This window comes from Vipera berus (genome assembly GCF_964194415.1).
Source record: "Vipera berus genome assembly, chromosome: 5".
Taxonomy (NCBI): domain Eukaryota; kingdom Metazoa; phylum Chordata; class Lepidosauria; order Squamata; family Viperidae; genus Vipera; species Vipera berus.
This window is the reverse complement of record NC_138207.1, coordinates 32,625,751-32,652,936: the sequence shown is the minus strand read 5'-3', so window position 1 is coordinate 32,652,936 and position 27,186 is coordinate 32,625,751. Positions and strand designations below refer to the sequence as shown.

The following is a 27,186-nucleotide window of genomic DNA, read 5'->3' as shown; positions in this document are numbered from 1 at the left end:
ATGAGATTAGGTCACTGAAAAACACAGTTTAAAGAGGTTTTCCAGATAAAAAATTGATAAAACAAGCATAGAATAATTAATGGTTGCAATAGATAATGCAGTTTTGTTTTATGAAAAAAAACTTCTAAGCTTTTTCTTATACTTTTAAAAGCATATTGTCTTTCTTCACCTAATACAACATATCATTTTTGAAAATAATATTTACATTCCACTGAAAGCAATGATAAAACACCATTTATTATAACATGTACTGTGCCTAAAATGCAATCAGTTGTAATTTAACTGTCATATTTTCTCCCACATAAAAATTACTCAGTTCTACATCACCCCAGAGTTTTTTTTGCTCCAGAGTATGAATTGGTTTTTGAGCCTCTTAAAATTTCTTGTTGGTGTTCTGAAGCATCAATTAAATATAAATCTGTAGCTCACTGCAAATCCCAAAAGCAGGCTTGCTCATGATCAGGAAAGCTGGAGCATCTGTCACATATTTTGTATCTAAATGCTATGGAGAACATAGTATATTGATAATGACAACCAGCTCATTTGTCAACTTACATTTAAAGAAGAATTTTTTATGTTTTTTATTGCAAGTTATGTAAAAAATACGACAGTACTTAAATAATTAGATGACAAAGACCAAATTTTGTGGTATGCTAAGTGTGTACACTGTTCTCTAATCATACATGTGGCTCGATCAAGTACAAACTGACTAAGTTCTAATTTGATCAGAAGGTCAGAAACTTTAAATAGCTTTAGATAATTTGCAGTCCTTGGCTTTGGCTGCCCATCTAAAAGTAAGAACTAAAAATAAATAAATAAAAGTAGTCAGTGCCTAATGAGAAGTAAGAAATTCCAATATTAGTTTGTTGCTATTTCTTTTCTTCCTTAGAAATGCAGTGTGAGTTGCATATGAACAAGTTTAATAAAATGCAGCAGGACCAGTCCTTACAGTGCTGATTGGTGAAACAAGAACACTTTTCTCTCAGTTTGGCAAAAGTTTGGGTTACATAGTATATGTACATTTGATTATAAGTAACATGTACTACTATCTGAGCCTGTGAGAAAGCTCATTCAGTGAGTTGGATCTAGAATAGAACAGAACCCACATTTTATTCATTCTCTAGTAGGCGACAGACAAAAAGCACATTATTAAAGAAACAAGCAATTTTCTCCCTCTCTCTCTCTTTTGCTGATATGTCTGTTGCTAGTCTTATACATGAGACAATGGCACAGTTATGCAAAAGTAGGGAATCAACATAGATTTAATTCTCAATTATATCCTTGCCTGCTTGAGTGTTTGTAAACAGATTCAAAATTGGCATGTACAAATATCAGTTCTTACACACTAGTAGAAGGAATTGCATTCATAGACATTGTACAGCTTGTATAGGCAAAATAAAAAGAACATTCAAACAACATTAACTGCCTTGATTAAACGTAAAAAAGTATGAAGAATTTCATAGAGCTTGGATTGTTCTGCCCTAGATGTGCACAAAATGTCTCAGGAAAACTGTTCTTGCCAGTTAATTAGGAACTACAGAGTGCTACAAATCCTAGAAATAGAAATAAACAAATTGTTTATCCCACTTTGCACCTATCAACATTTATAAAATATAATAAGTGTAAAGTTGATGCGAGTCATTATCATAGACTTAGCTGGAAAAGGCCCTTGGTTATGTTCTGAAATTGTCTTTGGTATTTTTATGGCATATATCAACCAGGAGATACTAGGAAAAGAGGACATCATCCTACAGATAAATACTGGAAGTACAATTCAAGAACTGAAAATAAAACTAATTATCTTTTCATATAAAAACAGCTGTGTTCCTCTGCAGCTACATAAGATTTAAGTCTCTAGACAAAATTGGGTTACTCTAGGCATCAAATACGCTAGTAAAGTTATGCTTAAAATCCTACAAGCTAGACTCCAGCAGTATATGGATCGAGAACTACCAGAAGTACAGGCAGGATTTCGAAGAGGCAGAGGAACTAGAGATCAAATTGCCAACATACACTGGATCATGGAGAAAGCTAGAGAGTTCCAGAAAAACATCTACTTCTGCTCCATTGACTATGCTAAAGCCTTTGATTGTGTGGATCATAACAAACTGTGGCAAGTTCTTAAATAGATGGGTGTACCAGACCATCTTATTTGTCTCTTGAGAAACCTATATGCGGGCCAAGAAGCAACAGTTAGAACTGGACACCGAACCACTGATTGGTTCAAAATTGGGAAAGGAGTTCGGCAAGGCTGTATATTGTTGCCCTGCCTATTTAACTTATATGCAGAGCACATCATGAGAAAGGCAGGGCTAGATGAATCAAAAGTTGGAATTAAGATTGCCGGAAGAAATATCAATAACCTAAGATATGCAGATGATACCACTCTAATGGTAGAAAGTGAAGAAGAACTAAAGAGCCTCTTGTTGCGGGTGAAGAAGGAGAGTGCAAAAATTGGGTTGAAACTTAACATTAAAAAAACCAAGATCATGGCATCCGGCCCTCTCAATTCCTGGCAAATAGATGGGGAAGAAATGGAGGTAGTGACAGATTTTATTTTCCTGGGCTCCAAGATCACTGCAGATGGGGACTGTAGCCAAGAAATTAAAAGACACTTGTTCCTCGGGAGGAAAGCCATGATAAATCTAGACAGCACACTAAAAAGCAGAGACATCACCCTGTCAACAAAAGTGGTCTATGGTCTTCCCAGTTGCAATGTATGGCAGTGAAAGTTGGACCATAAGATAGGCCGAGCGCCAAAGAATTGAGGCCTTTGAACTATGGTGCTGGAGAAGACTCCTGCAAGTCCCTTGGACTGCAAGGCGATCAAACCGGTCAGTCCTAGAGGAGATCAACCCTGACTGCTCTTTAGAAGGCCAGATCCTGAAGCTAAAACTCAAATACTTTGGCCACCTAATGAGAAGGAAGGACTCACTGGAGAAGAGCCTAATGCTGGGAAAGATTGAGGGCAAGAGAAGAAGGGGACGACAGAGAATGAGGTGGCTGTATGAAGTCACTGAAGCAGTAGGTGTGAGCTTAAATGGACTCCAGAAGATGGTAGAGGACAGGAAGGCCTGGGGGAACGTTGTCCATAGGGTCGCGATGGGTCGGACACGACTTTGCAGCTAACAACAACAACAAGGCATCAAATAAGTCCTAAGATATCAGGTTAGAGATACAAAAAGTAAAGCATTTTACAATGGCATATTTGGCTCTATTTATAGCATGTGATTACATGTATCCAAAATAAGTGTGATATTATTTCTATTATTTTGCCTTACTTTGCCTATATCATTTTATTTCCGAATATTTTCCTGCAACAGTCACAGAACAGTAGCATACCCAGAGCTTTTCAGGATCCAAGAAAACCTCTTGGATACCTTCCCACCCACCCACCCATTGTGAAAAATCTCAGGTACCAAACTTCAAGCCCACATGAAAGAAAGGGCAGGCAGCAGACTAGGAGGAAGGAGTCATACAATGGGGCTATCAGATCTAGACTGCAAAGAACCAAAAGAAGACATCTTGGCAACAAAGAATGAGACATTTCTAAACAATATATCATCTGCCATCTAGTGTTGTCTGTTCTTGGGGTTTTGTTTTCAGATCAATTAGTCCTATCACATGGTTATTTCTAGTTCTTAACAAAAGCAGCTCTATACTTCAGTGATATCTCTGTCAGCTCCTTAGTTGCTGGGATGTGTATTTTCTCCCCCTGACAAGAGAAGATTGGTGGGGACCCTATGGTTGATGGATGTTTGATTTGGAGGTAGAAGCTAAGAAGATGATAGTGGTATATCACTAACAGCAGCAGCTCCTTCTTTACTTTCTCCTTCCTTTTGCTCTTTTTGTGTACTACACCCCTACTTGGGTTTATGCAACCAGTTTTTCAGGGGCAAAGGATGAGGCAAGGAGAGATCATTGCATGTTCTTGAGAATAAGTGTAATAAATTCATTATATACAGACAGAAAACAAATTCTACAGCAGAGAATCATAAATATTATTTTTATGGAAATAATTTCAATGTGTCTAATTGACAAATTAAACAAATGCAGTTGATGAGAAATGGAGATTTTGATATAAAGCTAATTAAGCAGCCAAGTTCCAACGAAAATTCCAGAGTTAAAGATGGAAATAAACATTTAACACTTAATATATAAGACTCAAAGAAAAGAAAATTTCATTCAAATTGATTCAGTTTTTGACATTCAATTAATAAAAGAGTCAATCATTGGCTGTTGTGGGGAAACATCAGAAAGCCTGTTGTTTCTTCATCTTTGGCAAATCTGATGGCAATAATGAGAACTGTAAATAGCACTAACTCTTTCAAGCGGTTAACCTCAAGGATTAGAATTCACTACAATAACATTTGAAGTATCTCCCCCATAACTAGATTTAAGTCAGAAAGAGAAGGGATGAGGGATTGGCAGTACAATAGCTAATCCAAACTGCCCATCATCACAGAGATATTATGATGAACCAAGACAGAAAGTGTACTTCTCTACCTTAAAAATAATATATTTTAAAACCAATTTAAAAGTAAGCTCTCACTAAATATTACAGTTTACTACTCTCTGACTGTTCTGAACCAGCCCTCTTCTCCCAACCCCTAATTAAGAGACGAGTCTGGAAAGCGTCCAAGGCTAAAAGGCTTCTGCCAAGGTTTAATTGCGCAGATAACAAAACACAAGAGCTTGTCTTCTCAAACGAAAAAGTTGCTTTCAGCAACTAGCCCCTCCCCAAACACTTCTTTTATAGAGAGCTCAGGGCGTGGTCTCCCTGTGCCTCCTCCCGAGGAGTCCCATAGTCTTTCTTTGTTTGTCCCTGCTCGTCTGCCTCCTACGTCGGGCGTCCTTGAACAGGGCCAGCTGTGGGTCATCATCCTCCGCACTCTCGGGCTCACACAGCTGAGAAGAGGTCCCCGGCTGAGGACTCTGCAAAGCCTCCAAATCATCATCAGCCGGTTCGTTTCCCTCCTCCCCCACATCTGAGTCCTCCGATACATCGGACCCGGCTGTCGGACCCACCGGCTGGCCCTGAGTCACAACACTATCCCGCACCGCAGGGCCCTTCCCTCGGGTCTGCCGATCCGGATGCGGTCGGGATGGGAACTGTTCGTGAAAAGCAGTCACCAACGCAGGGGCATGAACGGCGGTCGCGTCTTCCCATGTGAAGTCCTCCGGCCCGTACCCTTTCCACTCGATCAGGTACTGGAAGCGACCTTTCAGCCAGCGGGAATCCCTGATGCTGGCGACCTCGTACTCGGGGGTGCTGCCTCCATCACGAGTTCCTGATGGGGGAGGTTCCGCTTGGCGAAGTGGACAGGCCGGTTGTTCGGGGACCAACAAGGACCGATGGAAGACGGGGTGCACGCGCAGGGAACGTGGCAGAGTTAAACGATAGGCGACCGGGTTGATGACGGCCTCGACTGGGAACGGTCCAAGGTAACGGTGGTCCAGCTTCCTCGCCGGCCGAGTGGATGGTAGGTTCCTGGTGGACAGCCAGACCCGATCCCCCACCGATAGTGGAGGCGTATCCCTTCTCGACCGATCGGCGAACCTCTTGTAGTCGGCCTTGGCCTTCTCCAGCTGCCGTCGCACCAACCGATGGATCGCCTGTAACTCCGCCATGAATTCGTTCGCTGCCGGCTCCGGTGAGTCCACGGGAGAAAGAGGGAAGAACCTGGGGTGATAACCCACGTTGGCCAAGAACGGTGTCATCTGCGTGGAGGTGTGTTGCGAGTTATTAAAGGCAAACTCGGCTATGGCCAAATAGTCCACCCAGTTGTCCTGCTGCAGGTTAACATAGCAGCGCAGATACTGCTCTAAGATGCCGATGACCTTCTCGGTACCCCCGTCGGTCTGAGGATGATGCGCGGACGAGAGGCAAACCTTAATGTCCAACGCCCGCATCAACTCCTGCCAGAAGCGGGCTGTAAACTGGGCCCCCCTATCGGAGACGACCCTATCGGGGAGGCCGTGCAGCCGAAACACCTGTTGGATGAACATGCGACTAGTGGCGCGAGCTGACGGTAAGCCGCGACAGGGGATGAAGTGCGCCATCTTGGTCAACATGTCCACCACCACAAACACTGTCGTGAAGCCGGAGGATGGGGGTAGATCCGTCAGAAAGTCCATGGACACAGCCCCCCAGGGTCTCTTGGGCGTTGGCAAAGGCTGCAGTAAACCAGGCGGGGCCCCTGTCGCTGACTTGGCCTGCCTGCATGGGACGCAGGAGGTGACATAAGACTGGACATCGTGTCGGACTCGGGGCCACCAGAAAGTACGGGAGACCAGGTTCAGAGTCTTGAACAGGCCAAAATGCCCCGCAGCCGGGTTATCATGACATTGGCTGAGGACGAGTCCCCTGAGTGGCCCTCCTGGAACATAGAGCCGGTCACGATAATACAGGAGTCCATCCGTGACCGACCAAGGCGAATCTGGCCCCACCTCTTCCTTCCGCTGAGCCACCCACGCCTCCTGCTGCTGCGCCTCCCGGATCCGAGCCCGTATATCCACCGGCTCCCGTACCGCAGCAAAAGACTCGACGGGGATCACTGTCCTGGGCGGAAGCTTGTCTTCCACTCGGGTGTACTCGGGCTTCCTGGACAGAGCATCCGCTCTCTGGTTGTGCCCGCTTGGTATGTACCGCACCCGAAAGTCAAACCTCGCAAAGAAGAGGGACCACCGGATCTGGCGTTGGTTCAAATTCCGAGCGGTCTGCAGGCTTTCCAGATTCTTGTGGTCCGTCCGGACCTCGATTTGATGCCGCGCCCCCTCCAGATGATGCCTCCAAGCCTCGAACGCCGCCTTGATGGCCAGCAGCTCCTTCTCCCAGATGGTATAGTTGCGCTCCGAGGGATTCAATTTCCGAGAGTGATACGCGCAAGGGAAAAGGGTACCGTTGGGCGTCGCTGCCTGGAGTAACACGGCCCCAATGGCAATGTCGGAGGCGTCCGCCTCCACGACAAACGGCCGTTGCGGGTCAGGATGCTTCAAGATGGGCTCCTTCATGAAGGCGTCCTTCAAAGCTTGGAACGCCTGTTGTTCGGGTGCGTTCCACTGGAACCGAGTCTTCTTCTGCAGGAGCCGGGTGAGGGGGGCTGTCAAGGCAGCAAAGCCAGGGATGAATGTCCGATAGTAGTTGGCAAATCCAAGAAGTCGCTGAACATCCTTCACGCGACGCGGGGGTTGCCAACTCTGCAACGACTCAACTTTACTTGGATCCATGGCGATGCCCTCGGGAGAAATGCGGTGGCCCAAGAAATCAATGGTCACCTGGTAGAACTGGCACTTCTCCAACTTGGCAAACAGCCGATGTTTCCGGAGGCGCTGCAGGACCTGACGGAGATGCTGATGATGCGCTTCACGCGACGGGGAGTAAATCAGGATGTCGTCCAAGTAAATCACAACAAACTGGTCCAACAGATCCCGAAAGATGTCATTCATAAAATGCTGAAACACAGCGGGGGCGTTGGTCAGGCCAAACGGCATCACCGTGTACTCGAAATGTCCATAGCGAGTACCAAACGCTGTCTTCCACTCATCACCCGGCCGAACCCTGACGAGGTTGTAAGCTCCACGCAGGTCCAGTTTCGTGAAGATCTTAGCCTCCCGGAGTCGGTCCAAGAGCTCGGGGATGAGGGGCAGCGGGTAGCGGTTACGCACCGTGATAGCGTTGAGTTTCCGGTAGTCACAGCAAAGCCGTAACTCGCCCGACTTCTTTTTGACGAAGAGCACGGGCGCAGACACTGGCGAGGACGAGGGCCGGATGAATCCACGAGCCAAGTTCTTTGTCAGGAAGTCCCGCAATGCGGCCAACTCGGGCTCCGACATGGAGTACAAACGCCCCACTGGGAGAGGCGCATCAGGGACTAGGTCAATGGAGCAGTCGTAGGGCCTGTGCGGGGGTAATTGGTCCGCCTCTGACTCGCTGAACACGTCAGCAAAGTCGGACAGTACGGGAGGCAAGGAAACCCCTGAGGAACCCTCCACCTGGCCGGCACAGATATGGCGGGTGTGGTCCACGCACTGCAAACTTGGGAAGGTGACCAAGTTCTGAGACCAATAGATCTGTGGATCATGCGCCCGGAGCCACGCCAGTCCCAAGACCACGGGAAAGTGCAGATCCGAAGTGACGTAAAACTGAATGGCCTCCACATGGGTACTGATGGCCATACACACGGGTTGCGTGGCGGCCGTGATAGGCCCGGACAGGAGCACTCGACCATCGATGGTCTCCACAAGCATGGGCGGATCCACCGGACACTGGGGAACAGCCCATTTGGCCACAAAGGCCGAATCCATAAAGTTAGTGGTAGCCCCAGAGTCAATTAAGGCATGGACCGGAATCCCCTCTGGCTTGCCAGGAAGGATCAGTCGTGCCTCCAAAATCAAATGCCGTGGAGGTTCACAGGCACCGTCGGAACGGCGTCGCTCGGCGTGATCGTTGTGGGTCGCCCGATCTTTCACACCGTCTAGATCGGGCTCGGACCGTTTCCCGATAGCAAAGCAGGGGACTTTCTCGGAGCTGGCTTGGTCACTGACGCCCGCTGACGCTTCTTTGGGCAAGAAGCAGCCAAATGTCCAGGGTCCCCACAGTAAAAACACAACCCCTCCGATCGTCGTCTGTCCATTTCCGTCACCGATAGACGGGACCTGGCGGCACCCAGCTCCATTGGCTCCTCCCTCTGGACTGGGGGCTCACGCACAACAGGGGCGGCAGGGGTCTGTGGGGTGGCACGGCGACTCTTACGCTGCTGCAGCTGGGCATCGATCCGCAGACAAAGATGGATCAGCCCATTCAGATCTGAGGGAATGTCCACGCGGGCCAGCTCATCCAACATCTCCTCTGACAAGCCATCCTGAAAGGCATCCACGAGCGCAGCCTCATTCCAGGCGGAATCCTGGCTAAGCAGCCGGAAATCGCTGATATAGGCCTGTAGGGGGCGCTGACCCTGCCTCAAAGCTTTCAGACGTCGGGTGGCGGTCTGCGCCTTAATCGGGTCCTCGTACATGAGGCGCATATGGTCACAAAACCCCCCAAAGTTATCCAACAAAGGGCTAGGCTGTGCCAACAGAGGCGTGCCCCAACGAGCTGCATCTCCCGACAGAAGGCTCAACACGAATCCCACCTTATCACGGTCAGTGGGGAAATCAGCTGCTCTCACGCTGATATAAAGCTGGCATTGTCCCAGGAAGGCAGGAAACAGTTCTGGTTTACCAGCAAACTTATCCGGCATAGCTAACTGACATTTCCTCCTGGGTGGGGGGGCAGCATGTACCTGAGCCTGCAGTTGTGCCACCTGAGTGGCCAGCAAGGTGAGTTGCTGGTTGAGCTGGGCATTCTCGGCAAGAAGCTGCTCCATCGTAGTATTAAGGGGTGGGTGGCTGAAAGCAAACTGTTCTGAACCAGCCCTCTTCTCCCAACCCCTAATTAAGAGACGAGTCTGGAAAGCGTCCAAGGCTAAAAGGCTTCTGCCAAGGTTTAATTGCGCAGATAACAAAACACAAGAGCTTGTCTTCTCAAACGAAAAAGTTGCTTTCAGCAACTAGCCCCTCCCCAAACACTTCTTTTATAGAGAGCTCAGGGCGTGGTCTCCCTGTGCCTCCTCCCGAGGAGTCCCATAGTCTTTCTTTGTTTGTCCCTGCTCGTCTGCCTCCTACGTCGGGCGTCCTTGAACAGGGCCAGCTGTGGGTCATCATCCTCCGCACTCTCGGGCTCACACAGCTGAGAAGAGGTCCCCGGCTGAGGACTCTGCAAAGCCTCCAAATCATCATCAGCCGGTTCGTTTCCCTCCTCCCCCACATCTGAGTCCTCCGATACATCGGACCCGGCTGTCGGACCCACCGGCTGGCCCTGAGTCACAACACTGACTTCTAGCTTTTCTAAGGGTTCACTGACAACATTAGTCTTTTTGATTAGGAAAAAAAACATATGCTATTTGTGCAAAGCCATTAAGTTTAAATATTTTATTTTAATTGCAGCTTTAATTTGCATGGCTTGCATAATCAGGATATTTTAGAGCACTTCTTCTGTTTTTTGCTTAGGTATCTCCTTACTTTTTGGAATCTGACAGAGACAACTACAGCCTCAATACCAATCATACAAGATCTTACTCATTCTTTTCTTTCTGAGATTGCAAGGCCCTACTTGGTGCAGAATGTTTGACAAGAAATATTTAGACTACTTTTATTATAAATGGGAGAGGGATTTTGTCTCAGAAATAGAAGGAAGAAAATCAAAGTAGACAGAATAAAATAAAATAAAATAAAATAAAATAAGGAAATATAGCTTACCTAGGAAATGACACATGACACACATACCATAGCTTCAGATATATGGAATAAGATATATGGAATAATTAAAATAATGGAATATTTTAATATTAGAAAAACATAATAGAAACAGAGACGGAACTCAGAATATCTTCATTTTGAATCCTGGCAATTATGCCCGCCATATGAAAGGGAAGAAAACCCTAGTACAATTAATATTTTGTGCTGAAGCATCACTTAGTGTTGGCTAAATAGATACAGACTTGGAGATGATATGTGGAATATGTGCCTTACAGTTTAAGAACAAAATTTAAATACTATATCCTGGCATAATTCCATTAACCGAATTGCCACTGAAATCATAATTCCTTTTTCCAGCATTTACCATTGCATCATGACTCTCACACCTCTTTTGGCTCCATGGAAAGGTTCAGTTGAGCTGTAACCTTGCCAGTTTGCAATATTTTCCAGATAAAAAAAATGTGTCGAGTTCTACTCTGAAATGAATCTCTATTCCAAGAAAGACAATGAAGCCAGAACTGGCCTTGTTATTATGCTGAGCATTAGTTTTTGAAGTTTTCAAGGTCCTGCTCATTTCTCTGAAGATCACAGCTAGAAATAGGATACTTTGTCAAAGGCAGCCCTTGCTAACTCAGGAATTCAGCTAAACCAGGAAAACAACTTCCACAAATGTACAAAAGTCATGATGTGTGAAGCTCTTTCTATTGAAGTCTTATTTGGGGGTCTTAATTACAAAATTCTGTTCACAGGAAGACACTTCAAAAGAATTAAGTCAGATCACTGTTTTAAGATATGCACATTCTAAAAAGGCTTTTTGCTTCAAAAAGAAAAAAACGTAGGAAGCAATCTATTGCCTATAAACTTCTGAAACATGCCCGGCCTTGAATAATACATGAATGGTAATAGTCTAGCTCAGAGTTCTCCATAGTGATCACTATTGATCCTTCCCCCTGGTCAATGTATTAACTATGATTGTTGTTAGTATTATTCATATTGCATATAGATTGTCAAGCGCCCACATTTTGATCATGTGACGATGAGGATGCTGCGATGGTCATGAGGGCAATGACCAGATGTAAGCCACTTTTTTTGAGTGCTGCTGGAGACCATTGTTTTAATTTCATAAAATGCTCTACCTGTTGATTCAGAACAGTAAAATACTCTGACGGCCATTCTTTATTTTCACTTGATGTTAAAATCATGAATTTAACTCTTAGCTTTATGAATAATCTTTGATTAATTTAAACATCTTATTATTCAAACATAAATATGATTGTCCTTTGTTAGTGCACACTTACAAAGAACACCTGCTCTGTTCCTGGTAGACTATATTTATACTGTTATCAAAATAAGTTCTTGAAGATAGGAAGTGCTCAACGAAATCTGCTCCACAATCGTAAAGATAGAGTTATCATATATATAACCAAACATAAAAGATTGCATTATGGAATCTTGAATTAGGAGTCCTCATATCAAAGATGCATGATATTAATTTTCTAAGAATACTCAATCTACTGTCTGTTGTTAATTGTTTATTTATTAATTTTTTTATTACTCTATAAGAATTAGTAGTATAAAAAAACCTGTTGGTTGTAAAGGTGATTATCACAATCTTGAAAACATACCCGGCCCCAATAATCAGAACTAGAATAAGACAATGATTTAGATTTGGAGCTCCTTTTAATTTGTCTTGTAGTTTTCAAGTTCCTTTTCCCATGCAGTATAGGACGGAAACTAAAAAAAAATGTATAAGCTTGCAAAGATTCAAACATCTTAATTAAAAACTGCTGCTTTGTTTACTAAACAGTCAAAGTGCATATGTTTTAAATTAATGCAGCTTTTACACAATCTTCATTGCAGGGCTGAAAAATTAACAAATAGAAATAAATGTTTTAATCCTTTTGGGCTTCTTCTCAGATAATGATGATAATATCAATTCATACTGTATGAATTTATTAAACTCGTGCACTACTTTTTATAACAAATCATGTAGTGATTTGTAGATAAAAACAAAACATTATTTAAAAAATAAAGCACAAAAATGAGAGTACTTCTAATGACTTCCTGGTCACATACATATATTTCTAGACAATAACTTAAACTTACAGCTCTGAGAATTCCTTTTTCCCCAATAATTTTATTAATTTTACACACAGAGACACATAGATGCACTCATACACACAATATGCACTGTATATCTGGAGGGGATAAGCTGTTAAGAAATATGAAATATAAATAAATAAAATATAATATATATTAGTGCAGAGAAACCCCCCCCCATAAATTAAAAGAAACTTTCCCCTTTATCTCTAGCAACATCAGCATTTTATTGTTGTCTATTAAAATACATCTAAATACTTCATTCTAGATCTCATATTTTTTTAATAAACCCATATCTAAATCTGCATTTCTCCCTATTAATCAGCAAAAGCCCAGTTAAAGTTAAGAGATATAAGAACCTAAATATTTATATCTCCATTTCCACTTAAGAAAATTCTTTCAGGCCCCAAAACCCAAGAAAAACATGTGATGGTTCTTCCAAACTCTTTATTGTTCTACACCTACAGACAGAATCTTGCCAAACTAAAGCATCCTGCTATCTTCATAAGCCTATACTCAGAGAACTATTAGGGAGGGCCTGTCTTAACCCTCTTTCTCTCAGACAAACTATTTGAACTGAGTTGTCCCTCATTCCTCTGGAATGCACCTTCTCCCTCCTGTGAATCCAGATCAGTACAGTCCACCACAAATTCTTCCTAATCCCTCTCTTCAAATAATTAAAGACCAATCCCAATTAAGAATTAAATATTGTGGGGGAAAATCTTAGACATTGATTCATTATATCCAATTAAATATTTCAAAAAGTAATCATCATCATCTGAGATATTTTTTTATTCAAAGACAAACCAAACACTAAAGACACAAGCAAGTCTGATTTTGCTTATATTTCTGAGATCAGTCAAGAACAGCAAGGCGCTGACACAAATATACATCTAGGAAGAACTACAGAACAATTGCCAAGTAACAGATACAACATAGTGCTAATATCTGCAGGCTGAAAAGCAACACCCAGAAAAGAAGAAAATTGGTCATGGTGTTGAAAGTTGTAGCACAGCATTATTTTTTTAAAAAATAAATCTCATGAAAAAAATTGTATATGCAAGGTTAAGTAGAGCAAAGAATGATAACTTTACCTCTTTAACAAATAAATATTCTGCCTTTTGTTCTGCCTCTTCAGGAACTGATGAGTACAGTGTTTTTATTTCCCAGGGAATTGTGGCTATCTAATGGGAAGTCAACAAAGAGAGAATAAAAGTTCACATCTGAGCAAATAAAAGAATGATAAATAACATAGGTAGTCAAATAGGGTAATTAAGGAATGAGTACATCTTAATGATTACAGCATCATTAGATAGCTTACATAGGAATTTGCATGCAAAGTATATTTTCAATCATCACAGATCAATCATGCATCAATTTTCATCTCATTTTAATGAATATTCTATGGAATAATACATAAGAGATAATTCTGTATTTGGTTTTTTTTTGGTGGGTGGGATATTATTTGAACCCATGAATGAATTTTGCAACACTCACAAAGTGCCTTTTCCTGATAGAGGAAAAACATGGAAAAATGTACCTGAAAGACAGAATATTGTGAATCCAGCTTTTGGAAGCGTACTACCTCAAATAAATCCTGTGTAGTCAAGGAATAAGACAACAGTAATGCATGGATACCTGTGTAAATAAACCCTAATTTCATGGGCAGAGAGTGTTTTTCCACTGATACGAAAACCTTTTTAAAAATAGTATAGGAAAACTTGACCTTTTTCTAATATTACCTTAATGAAATATATAGTATCCACATTATTATAGTAAATTCCTTTACACTGAAAAATGGCAAGATATAAATATTTTAAGAATATTAATATTTGAGAGATTTTTAAAGAAAATTTCAGTATTATCAGTTTTATATAAGAGGGTTTTGGTAATATTGATTCCTTTTTATTCCTGCTCACAAACCTTCTCGAACATCCAGGACTGTTCTTATGCTTCTGAAAAGTACCTTTCAGAGATTCATAACTTTTATCAAAAGCAGCACAACCAGGCTGAATTTTTGCTTCAGTTTTCATCAGAGTAAATTGGATGGGTTAATAGCCCTCCAACCTCAAATTAGCTTAGCTGGAAAATGAAGCTTTCTTTTTAACTGTCAATGCAAGGGTTGTTTTGCCAGTTTAACATAAATTTCATAGAAAACTAAATTCAATAACCCTGGAAGCAACTGCTGTTTTTTTTACTTCCTGCTAAAGTTGAATCTGTAATGGAATTACTATAAATACATTTCTTTACACATGAATTTCAAGTTGTGATACAGAACTACTTACTATTTATTCATGGTAACAGTAAAATATTGTTAACAGCAAAATGGATACAAGAGGCAGAACTGCAAACCAGTTTCATTATGACAAACTATTTATATAATTCTATAAAATTGAGATTTATACACATATGTTAATATGTAAATATGTTTTCCCTCCTACTCATACAATTTGAAAGAGATTATTATAATCTTCAGTAAGCAAGATGGATATTCTATTTATTTTAAATGTTTGGATCTGCCAGGAAAAAATGCTACCTTTGATTGAAAAATTTGGGGAGGAAATTGGAAAACCTTTAGAATTTCAGAGTGTTGTGTCATCTGTTATAATAAAGTGAATTACATAGTTTGCTCTCTGTCCTATGTTTCCCTCATGCATCACTATAATTTCATTTTTGTTTTGCAAGACCAATGGTTGATGTATTTATATTAAAGCAAGAGATTGTTGCAAACAAGCTTTGTCCAACTCATTGAATGCAAAGCTTATTACACATATTTTCCCTTTTCATAGCTCTGATACCAAACATAATCCAGAAATGGAAACATGTGTCTTAGAAGAAATAACTTCCTCGAGGGTAACAAAATATGAAAAGGCAGAAGATTCCATATGCTTGTTTTAAAATTTTCCTCCTTTGCCAATATGAAAATGGGCTGGTGGAGACATAGCTGATACCATCAGTTTAGCTCCCCAATTGCTAAAAGACTTCTTTTGCCCATATGGAGATTATTTTTTACCAATGAAAAACTGCTGAAATAAAATCATGGGGATAACTGTCAAAGTAATGGCTAAGTTACTTTGCTCCCATAATTGCATTATCAATAAAGAGAAAAGCATGTAACATTGTATTTAATGCAAAAATTCTTTTATTGGTATTACTTGTATTCGGGAATCATTATAATTAGGTATCCACTGCAAAGGTGCTTTGGAGCAAAGCTGTTGTTACATGGGGTAGAATCTGGAAGCCAACAAGGAGCCAATGAAAAAGTTTTCTCTTGTTCTTTTTCTTACATAATTATTCTTATCAATGCCAATGCCAGGATGAATATTGGCAAAAGGGAAAAGTGTTAACTGCAAGTGTTAGAGAAGCCAGCTGCAAACAATTTGTCAAACTTGCAGCATCACAGTGAAAAAAAAATCAACAGAGGCTAAGGTCTAATTTTTAATAAAAAGATTAGATATGGCAATTATTCAGTCCTTATTTAAATAACTCATAATCCATAAAAGTACATGAAAACAAATGCTATTTTTTCAAATATCAAGAGATTCCAATATCCTGATTTATGCAATATTACTCAAAATGTGCAAATATCAAGTGCAAATCTCAAATGTTGCAAAAAAACCTAAAATACGAAAATTTCTGTGAAGCTTCTCTTAAACAAGCTTTTCTTCTGAGAATTTAGCAGACGTATTCTCAACATAAAGAACTGTTTCCTGTTCATAAAATAATGTTATTTTAAGCTACTTTGTAGAGGACACCTGGAACAAGTTGGTGCAAGAATTTTATTTATTTATTTTTATGAGATATATATGTTGTCAAATCCAGACAGATTCCTGGTCGCTTACAGAATCATAGTAAAAGATATACAAAATAATATTTAACATAAATACCACAATAAAAACTAATAAAATATCTGAAAATCCATAATGGTATTCCATAATATTAAAACAACCAATAACCAATAAATATTAAATATGCTTTAATATTTAAACTATTTTAATCCCTTTGTATTGTTTTGATCAGGGCTAATCTGATATCTAACAGGACACTATTCCATAATAATGGAGCTATGACTGAAAAACATAGTCTCCTATCTTCTGTGCCCTTTACTTCAGAACAATGTGCAATTGTTATGAGGTTTTCTTGTAATAAACACAATGTGGTCAAAATAAGATGTCAATAGCCCATTTTTTTAAAAAAAAATATCTCTAGCTGTTGTATTATGAACAGAGAGATCTGCATATATCCTGTATCAGTGTACATTTCATACATTTAGAAAGAATACTTGGTTTATGAATGAGATTTTATCATTCATAATCTCCATTGGAATAAAAGAGAGATGAAGAATGTTATAGAATGTTAAAGCATCTATGAACCATTATTACCCATTAATTTTAGTGGTTATTATCTTTGTGAGAAATAAGCCTAATAAGCTTAGTATAATCAAGAAATGGTGTCCCTAAGTTACCAAGGGAAACAATGTGATGTCTTTCACTAGCTTGGTTTCTTGTCTAGAGAGCCAAGGAGATAGCATTGGAGACAGGAGGCAGAGACAAGGGTTTCAACACTATGCTTTAAAACCAGGAAACAGAATGAAGCATGAGAAATAAGACTGACTTCTCTTTAATTCATTAGAGTATAGGGTAGTGGTGTCCAACCTGCTGGCTGGGGAATTCTTCTACAAGTCTTAAAGTTCCCAAGGTTAGACACCCCTGGTATAGAGGGAGAGAGGGGAAAACATGGTCAGGCTTTCTAGAATATGTTACAATAGCTTATGGCAATACAGTGGATTCCAGCCAAACTTTTAAAATCTGTTTCATGATTTGACCTACCCTGATGGACTAACATCAACCTTGAAAGCTTCTTAGTTTTCCAAGTTTCATGTCTACCTCAGTAATCTTGAATCTAAAGGTCAAAAGTACCGGACAAGAAACTATTGTGTTTTATTTGGCCAAAAAGAGGCCAACCCTATTTTACATCAGACCGGGTGTCTTGAATTTTAAAAAACTGAAACCAAGCTGATCACAATATTATCTCATATGGTGCAAGGCATAAAAACTGGAACATCTTGGCAAAGTTATAGATGCCATTTAGCTTTATTAGTAAACACCAATCACTCACTGAAAAGTCATCTTCAGGGAACAAAAAGAGGTCTTTCAGATGATCATTTTCAACATTCTTCTCAATATCTGCAATTACTGTTTCATAATCCAAAGGTTCCAGAAGTTTGGGTTTCTCCTGCTGAGGTGACAAAACACACAAAAAAAGAATCAACTTCTATTATTCCTTTGAATTACTTTTTGGAGATGGGGCTCCATTTCCACTGTCCCTTCATGCAACAGTTGCTATGTACAGGTTGGTATGGTGAAGCTGAAAATATAACCAGATGAATTTGGCTGCTCAAAATGTTCATTATCAGTTGATTATTTCCTGATGAGGGGACCTGGTAAGTAATATGCAGGTAATATAAATCATATTACATTGCTGTGTTAACCTACTCTTTATGCTGAGAAACATATCCACATTTCTTTTAATGGTACTGAATAACTATTTGCAATTATCTTCTAAATGAATTTGGTGCCAAATGGTGTACTTTAATTTTAGTTGTTTCCATGAGCTATGTGCTGATTCATCCCCATTACTTTCTTATGCTTAGCCACATTTTAAATTCAAGTCGTTTGCTAGAAACAAAAGTACTATTGCTCTGTTTAACTTGGCATTCATCCTTGTCTCTGTCAGGATAAACTATTTGGCAGTCAACCCCATACTTTCCCCAGTAAAGAGCTGGATTATACCTTTTTCAGGCATCAGGAAAATACTATTATTGCTGAAAGGCATTATGATCCTGTAAAAAGCATTCAAAAGAAATAGCCAAAGAAAAGGTAAAATTGCACATTCTTTGATATGCTACACGAAAAGGGAGATTGTCTTGCTCACTGACTACGTATGTCTTCAGGAAGACAAAAGGAATTTTGCTATTAACTTGGGTGGAGAAAAAGAAACAAAGGCCAAAGCTGAATGTAGATGTGTAGAATGGAAATACCAATGCCTTCTTACAAGGTGAAAAGAAGGATATAAACTATTCACCTTTATGAATTATTATTAAATAACAAAAATGTATAAACAAAACTTTTTTCTAAATATTTTTTTCAGAGAGCTAGAAATGCAGTATAGAGATAGCGATAGAAAGAAAAAGAGAAAAAGAGAAAAAGAAAAAGAGAAAGCAATAGAGAAAAAAGAAAGATCTATCTGCAAAAAAAATATACAGTATATCACATCCAGTCACTGTCACAATATCTTCTTGAAATCTCTTTTTCTCAAATTTCTACAGGCCTTTATTGAAAAGGTAGTGTTTGAATATCTGTTCAACATCAGTGCCTGGCCCTGGGATGGAATGTCTTGGCAGGCAGGAAAACAGGACTGCTGCAAGAAACTTCTTAGTCCATGGGAAGAGGAAACTAAGAAAGAGATCCAGGTAATCTGCTTTAATTATGCTAGGCATAAACTAATTTGGAGAGTTGTTTTATCAGGCTTTCAAATGCCATTACTCTATTAACAATAAATATCTTTTCAGAAATGCAAGTGGCTCTTGTTTCCTGAGTGGACCAGACCCAATGTTATTCACCATGATGTCCCAGGTTTTGGAATATTTCCTCTTAGACAAGGGGAACACATCTGAACAACAACAAACACATTTAATTATTTTTAAGTAGTAAAGGGAAATGAAAGTATTTTATTTTTAAATCAAAGTAAATCAAATTATTAAAATTCTTCCACTTCTTGAATTGCTTTGATACAACAAAGTGAGAAAGAACATTGGTCCTTAAAAGGTTAATTATATACACCCACACCAGTTTGATCATCCAGGCTTCATATGGAGCTTCAGAAACATATTCTGTAATTTAAAAAAACCCCACATAGATTTCTTTCTTAAATTGTCATGTTCGTATTTTATGAGGGGGAAAAAGGGGTATCTGAGTTGTTTACTGCTGTCCTAGTCACAGTATTCTAATTACTAAGAGTTTATCATTCTTAACATTCAAGGTTCAGTACTATTTCTTTGCATGAGCAATGGTTTCAGATCTGACAACCCCAACCTTGAAATGAATTTCACTTTACATTTGTAGAGGGACTTTCCTCAAATATATGGTTAGAATTTTTTTGCTATTATTTTTAGTAGAGAGTTTCATTTTTACTCCAAGAGATTTCTCAAAAAATCTGTCAGAAATGTTACAAAGGTTGAGTTAGTTAGTCCATTCTCCCTTGCAAGGCTTGCCGGGAGATTTATAATGTTTTATGATAAATAGTCACAGAATTATTTTTCCCAAATGTAATTATTCTGGAAATGAACCTACTAAGCAATCTATGCAGCAGGACTCAATGGTACAGGACTGGGTTACAGTAATTTTTTAAAAAAGATGTATGCTATTATTTTTTTTAAAAAAAACTCTAATAAATTATGTTAGCTAGGTACAAATAAAGATGGGATTATAAAAAAGAGATACTTAATATTTTTTCTGTTAACTTCCTTTTTCCCCCAGACCATTTATTTTTTTCATGAGAGTACAACATGGAAAATTTCTGATTCATTTTCATTAGACAGGCTGTACATAACATACACCTGGCCAGAATTAGTGCCAGAACTGGAAATACTTAGAATTTACAGCTATAGAATATCTAAAAAATTCTTTAAATGTACCATCTTTATTATTTTTACAAATAACTCAAGGCAGCGAACACCCCTAATACTCCTTCCATCTCTTATTTTCCCCATAACAACAACCTTGTATGGTGTTTGGCCTGAGGGACAGTGACTGGCCCAAAGTCATCCAGCTGGCTAAGGTAGGATTTGAACTCACAGTCTCCCAATTTCTAGCCTCGTGCCTTAACCACTGCCAGTGTGTAGCATGTTGATTAGCAAATAACATCACCTCCTAAAAACCTGTTTTGTTTCTTTTGGTAGTAACCTTGTTTCTTCCAGCAATGACTAAAAATACCCTCGTAATTGATTTCACAGAACAGACACAGAGCCTGAGGTTTCGGTATCTGACTGCAGTCAAGAGAAGAACAGCAGAGTTCAGCTTCTAAAGCACTGTCAGATGTAATGTTAAGTTGGTAACAGTTCTTGATGGCTTCAATGCACAATGCTGAAGAATGCAAACTAGATCTTTTTTTTCCCTCTCTCTTATCACACTCTTGTTCTATACTTTTGGTGTTGAGCCCTCGGAAAGGTTTTTTAAACTACAGTAAATTAGGCAATTTGTTGAAATTTAAGAACAGCACGGCAGGCTATGAGAAAAATAATGCAAGCAAATCCCAGTAGCTCACTATATTGCAGCGTAGTGACGCTGACCATGGATATTTTCTTTTCAAGATTTTTGTCTTTATGGATCAGGAACTGATGACCTCCTAGAAATATTTCCAGCAGCTAATGGGTAGCAGAGATAACTTTTTTTCTCCTTGACTGGAAAATCTATGGTCCTGTGCAAATGCTATACAAAGATATTTTCCCCAGGACAGAAATTGGCTGGGCAATCATGTAAATACAGTCACAATGTGTTAGGAGCTTCAACAAATCTTAATATTGATTGCTTTGTTATCACTCGTCTTTAGGACATCCTAGCATATTAATCAAAAGCAGAATATTTGGGAAGAAGGACATACTAGCTGGTGGAATTCATCATAAAGGAATACATTTTTATAAACAGGAGATCCAGATTCAAATGCTATGACCTAGTCTGGAGGAACCTTTCCTGAAATTAAAAATAGCGTGTCAATAGTGACAGTCATTATGTTTCATGTATCAAGGGTCTGAGTCAGAGACTGGTTGACACAATTTTCTAAGTCATGATTTAGTTAACCAGGATTTGTTACATAACCCTCAATTATATTCATAGAACAAATTAAGAACTAAACTTAGCTCCTTGTTTCTCTGCCTTAAGAAATCTCACTGAATTCAAGCTTACATAAATCAAAGATGTAAATTAAAAGAAGTTCTTAGTACTTCAACCAGGTCTGGATGTAAACTAGTGTTTGAAGAAAACTGCATTCCATGTATACCAAGTTCTGGTATACTTTCATCATCTGTAGCTGATTATCAAAATTTATGAAATTGGACTTCAGCAACAGCTAAGACTCAGTGTTAGAACCAATTCACCTAAAATGAGTATTCAAAAATGTGTGTATCTGCTAATAGATGAGTTGTCCATTCAGAAATGAAACTGAGGAAACAAATGGCACAGCATGAAATAGGACTTCCAATGGCACCATTCCAAATGCTGTCTACCTAGTACCCATGGGAGAAAAAAAAATGAAGAGGTGACCAGGGTCAACACAAAAACTTTAAAATATAAGAAAAATAAAATGTGGTTTACTGAAGTTCTGCTTTAGGATGTATTTAATATCATGGTGCAGTTTTGTTTCTGTTGTGATGCCGAGTAGGCCCTTTTTGTGAATGTTCAGTTTTGGTTAAATAACATCCTTAACCCAGAACTCCCAAATTCTCTTTTGCAACCTACACATTTTCTGTAATTTAGAGTCATGTATGTTAATGTTTTTTCAATTTTTATGGACTTTAACTACCAGAACTGGCTGGAAAATGTTGGGAGTTGAAGTCCACGATAATGTAGATTGCCAAATTTGGAAAAGAAAACACCTGATGTACATCAATGAAATTCAGATGTTTTGTGAGGTTACTGCAATGATGGTTCTATAAGCTATTGTTAAAATAATGAAACACTGGGAATCTGCAAATGTGTAGTTATACATTATAAACAGAATGCAAAATAGACCAATCTCAGTGGAGAACTCTGATGAATGAAAACATTTGGCCTCTAGCATTGAAATTTAATATCAGAGGAAGTACTTTATAATTATGAATAATTAAAAGCCCTTGTAGCAATGCAGTTGCAAACCATTGGCTGACAGCTGTACATATTTTCCATTCAGACAGAACTGATTAGACACACAGACACAGAGAGTATCTGTGCCGATTTGTGTGTAACATGTTTGCAGCGACAGCAACCTGAAACAAGTAATGTATGCTAAGATTGAAGTAGACAAAAACCAGGAAATCAAATACAAGTAAGATGTGGAAGTACTGATGTGATATCTGGCTGAAAGTGAATAAATTGTAATTTAAGCCCTCAAAGACAAAAAATTCTATGAGAAGACTATTCCTATGAACAGGGAGACATAACTTACATTACACTTCATAGATGTTTGTCTTAAAAGGGCTTGAGAAAATACAGTATGTAATACTAGGATTGTGCATAGCACTCAGAAAAGGTCTTTTGCAAGGTGTAGGAGCACAAAAGGAGCATCTCTTCAACACACACATACATACTCATTTGCTGCTCCTACAGGAAGAAAATATATCATGATGCCATGGCATGGGTAGATGGGATTTAATTAAGATCATCTCACTTTATTTTTCCAGCTTCTACCACTGCTCAATATTTTTTATAATAAGCAGAATTGAGAAGTGGGGGGGAAGGGGGGTGGTTTGGGGTGGGTGGGATTTTGGGATGTATTGTAAAATCTTGTTTTTGTAAAACTCTTTAATAAAAAAAATAAGCAGAATTATAAAAGAAGAAAATTGGAACTGTGTTAATGAAAGACTGCAATATTGAAAGCATATTGACTTATGAGTATTCCAAGATCACATTATAGCTTTACAAAACTAAAAAGTGTTTATTCTCAGAAATTGGATTTGCTACAAAAATACGTGAAGCCTGCATATATGAATATATAAATAAGCCTGAGTGTTAATTTCTTACAATTATGGCATATTTTCTTCTTCACCTGACAAGTTGCATTGTTTCTTCAACTTCTTCCAAAGAGTGCTAAAGCTTATATTCACAAACTCCATTGCCTGGCACAATACAAAATATTAATCAAACAGAACTTCTCTGCCCAAATTCATCATTACTTCACTCTACTGTATTGCCAAGGCTGCCAAACTGATCTAAAACTCAGCTTTTGTACCTGAGTTAACTGGCAAGATAATTGAAAAACAAAATCATCCAATGAGAGTGCTTGCCAGGTGAAAGGACAGATGGCAGCTGCATGGCAACAGAGCTCATACAAGGCTGCTACAAGCACAGTCCCTCTGGCATGGGCACAGCTGTGGCTGCAGTTGGACCACGTCAGCAGAAGACCTCTCACCCAGCATTGCTTCACTGCTATGCAACGTGTTTTGTAAAGTGAATTCTTTCTGTTCACCAAAATAGATCTTATTTAGCTTATAAACTGATATAATTTTTTAAAAAAATCATTCCAAATGTTGTGGCCCAACACTATACCGGTACTTACACTATGAAAGTATTTTAAATAAAACCAAAAAAATATGTTAAATTTTTGTCATGTCTTGGTTCATGTGTATTATGTCCTTGAAGAACATAGTGAAGTTATCTCTAGCTGTTTGGGGGTGGGTGAGGATGACTACCTCTATACTGACAAAAAAAATGTGTGTATGTGTGTGCACGCGCATGCTGTTGAGTCAGTGTTGATTCCTAGTGACTGCCTGGACAAATCCTTACAGTTATTTTGACAAGATTTTGGAAGTGGTTTGCCATTGCCTGTTTCCCAAGATTAAGAGTGTGTGACTGGCTCAAGGTCACTCAACTTCGTGCGTAATGGGAAAGAAGAACTCAGTCTGCTGATTTCTAGCCTGATGCCTTAACCACAATGACAAACTTGAGGATAGTATTTAGTGTGCTCCAGTTGTGAAGCAGATTAGGAAGGGATGGGTTATTAACTGCAAAAGCGAAGTCAAGGGAAATTGCCTTGACTTGGAAATTGTCTTGAAAATTAAACATGCCACTGAAAAACACACCAAGAAAACAGAACACTACAATGACTAATTCTTTAATCTTAACCTAAGAGGAAGAAGATTCAGAATATAGTTCCTGTTTAAACAGGATTATTTTTTTAAAAAAATCTGCTGTTCAAGTAATGCTATGGCTAAAAACAATATGCTTCATGCAAATACTCTAAATGTCGTGTTTTTAAAACAGGATGTGGCTTTTTAAAAAGGAGAAGCCTACATAGATAATGTTTTGCTCCATCTGTGCAATTAAATGAATCCTGCAGGAGGACACACATTTTCTCAGGCAGTATAACCGGAGCCTGATGAATATTGTACCTGAAGTCTCACAACAGTTTTTGTAATATTTCCCTGTAAAGATCCCTTTTTATAACCAGATTGAGATTCTTTTCATATAGAATTTATTTTCCAATAAATCATTATTTTCAGCATTCTGATTATCTAATTTTAAAATTTCCAGCATGACTGGATTAGCTGCTCTGGGAAAACCTGGCACAGAGAATTTTGCAGCATTTCTCCTGTATTTGCAGCAGAAGGGGAAGCTTTCCAAGTTTGGGAACATCCACTTCTATCTTCTTAGAACCAAGACATCTTTCTTAAATTGCTAAGAGATTATTTGTCTCTCTGTACCCAGAATGGCTGTCTGGTCTTTCCTTCCTTCCTTCCTTCCTTCCTTCCTTCCTTCCTTCCTTCCTTCCTTCCTTCCTTCCTTCCTCCTCCCCCCCTCCCTTCCCTCCCAAATGTGGTAAAGAAAGAATGAATGGGACTACCAATAATTGTTTCCCCCCCTGGCTCTAGTGCATGAATGAAAATTATACAGTAGTGGGGAGTGTACAGTTGCATTCAGGTAGTCCTTAACTTACAACCATATGTTGATCAACTGTTTAAGTTACCACCGAAAAAGTGACTTATGACCAGTTATCACACTTATGACCATTGCAGCATCCCCATGGACACATGACCAGAATTCCCACAAATAACATCACTGAGGGAAAGCAGATTTGCTTAAGAACCATAGAGTTCATTTAATAGCCAGGAAGATTCACTTAACCAATCTTAAAAAAAGGTTGTAAAATTAGACACAACTTACTTAATAGCCATCTCATTTAACAATTGAGGTTGAATGATTGTAAGTCAAAGACTATCATCTGTATCACCACTGAGAGGTTAAGTGGTCATTAAGATATTAGGAAGTAAAACTTGTGACAGTATAGGAATGCCCTTTCTAGATTCCTTTGTTAAGTCCTTTTGTTTTACCTTAATATTTATGTTAGGATTCAAAACTGAACTTTCATTGGAAACTCATGTACTCTGCTGCTAGTACATGATCACTCCCATTAACACATATCTTTAGAAACACATTTTCTAATTTTTTTACATTTCCATCTTTATCATTTAAAAAAATATCAAACTCTTCCCTAAAACAGAATGATAAATCTGTAACTATGCTTTACTACATCATTTAACCAATATTGTTTAATCCTATAGCTTTCACTTTAGGAATCATTGAAAGTCTGCTTCACACATACTTTAATAGACACATATATAATAATAAAATCATGTTTATCTTTAAATTCTGGCAGGTTTGAGGCTCTTTGTCTTTTTCAAGCTTCTTCAACTCTAACAAATTAGACTTTCCCTCCCTAAAAATAATATAAACAGAGACTCAATGAATTTAAGATAAAAATATAAATTACAGATGGAAACGATGATGAAAAAGCATTTTAATTATTTATCACATATATAGGAGCTATCATCTATAAACACATAAACTTTAACTTCAACTTGACAGGTTCTTTCATGCCCTGTTCACCGCCCTGAGTCCCTAGGGAGAAGGGCGGTATACAAATTAAATTAATAAATAATAAATAAATAAATAAATATATTCAGGACAGTGGTCTGAATAAATAATTATTACTCGTACATCATAAGTTGCAAACAGCTTATTACTCAGTTCTTTCATTTTTCTTTTCCCATTCACACTGAAATCACAAACATATTAGGATGTCTTATCTCATAGATATACTGATTTTGTCCTATTATTTTTAACTGTATGTCTTACAGAGTCTTCCAGTTTATTAACTGCCAGATATGTTAGACTCCAATTCCTACAATTCCTAACCAAGATGGCAACAAACTGCAGCAGTGGTCTCCAGAAATAGTATTGCTATGATTTCACTAGAGAATTTGCTCTAGTCACTGAGATAAAATAGGAATACTATAATCTATTCTGTTCACAAGCCCAACATCCCAAAGAGAAGCTACACTAAAAAAAATTACAAGAAAAAAAGTACAAGCATAAATTTTTATATACATACACAATTCATACTGTGGATTTCTCCATGATTAATTCGTCTAATTGTCCTCTTTTTTCTCCGAAGTTCACTGTAGTCCCTTTTAAATACTTTCCCCCGGAAACTCATTGTGTCAGTAGAACCTCAAGCAGCAAAGAAATCCATATTAGAAAAACATAATCCTCATTCACTGATGATTATGTCTATTCTGTGAGAAGAGGAAGTATGTGGACCAGTATGCTATCTCTACAAATTGCATTCCAAAAAAGAAAAAGAAGAACCTGAAATTCAGTAATAAATCATTACTTCCTGCCTGAGTAATGTTGTGCTTCTTCAATGAATTGAAGCCTCAGTCACAATGTTTGCTATTACCTGTTTCATTTCTACCCACCTACCTAAGATTGAAAGAACATTATTATACCATGTAAACTTTAGCTGTTTTGAGTAAGGAACTCCAACTAGGGTAAGTGTAGAACAAAAACCTCCTCTGCTTCAACAAAGAAAATTAAAACAATTTCTTAAAGTGATTGAAAATCTTCCCTGATTAGTCAATGATATTGACTAAGATAACTTTATGAATTTTATGAGATTGCAAAGTTATGAGTTATGTGACACTAACTCTGAACAGTTTTAGTAAATTGTCTTCCTTCATACTGCTTTTTGCTTTAC

At 38.9% G+C, this 27,186-nt stretch overlaps 1 protein-coding gene across 2 annotated transcripts in view; it reads right to left on the bottom strand.

The window, feature by feature from the left end:
* DOCK10 (dedicator of cytokinesis 10) overlaps positions 1-27,186 on the bottom strand; it is a gene marked incomplete at its 5' end in the record, with an annotated part of 167,906 nt that overhangs the window by 90,344 nt on the left and 50,376 nt on the right. The window contains 3 exons of one of the 2 annotated variants that reach the window (XM_081328131.1): positions 13,494-13,583; positions 17,518-17,637; positions 26,542-26,904. In XM_081328131.1, the coding sequence (XP_081184257.1) occupies positions 13,494-13,583; positions 17,518-17,637; positions 26,542-26,646 (315 nt within the window). Of the gene's footprint in view, positions 1-13,493; positions 13,584-17,517; positions 17,638-26,541; positions 26,905-27,186 lie in introns of those variants that run through there. The other variant, XM_081328132.1, reaches the window with a different exon arrangement.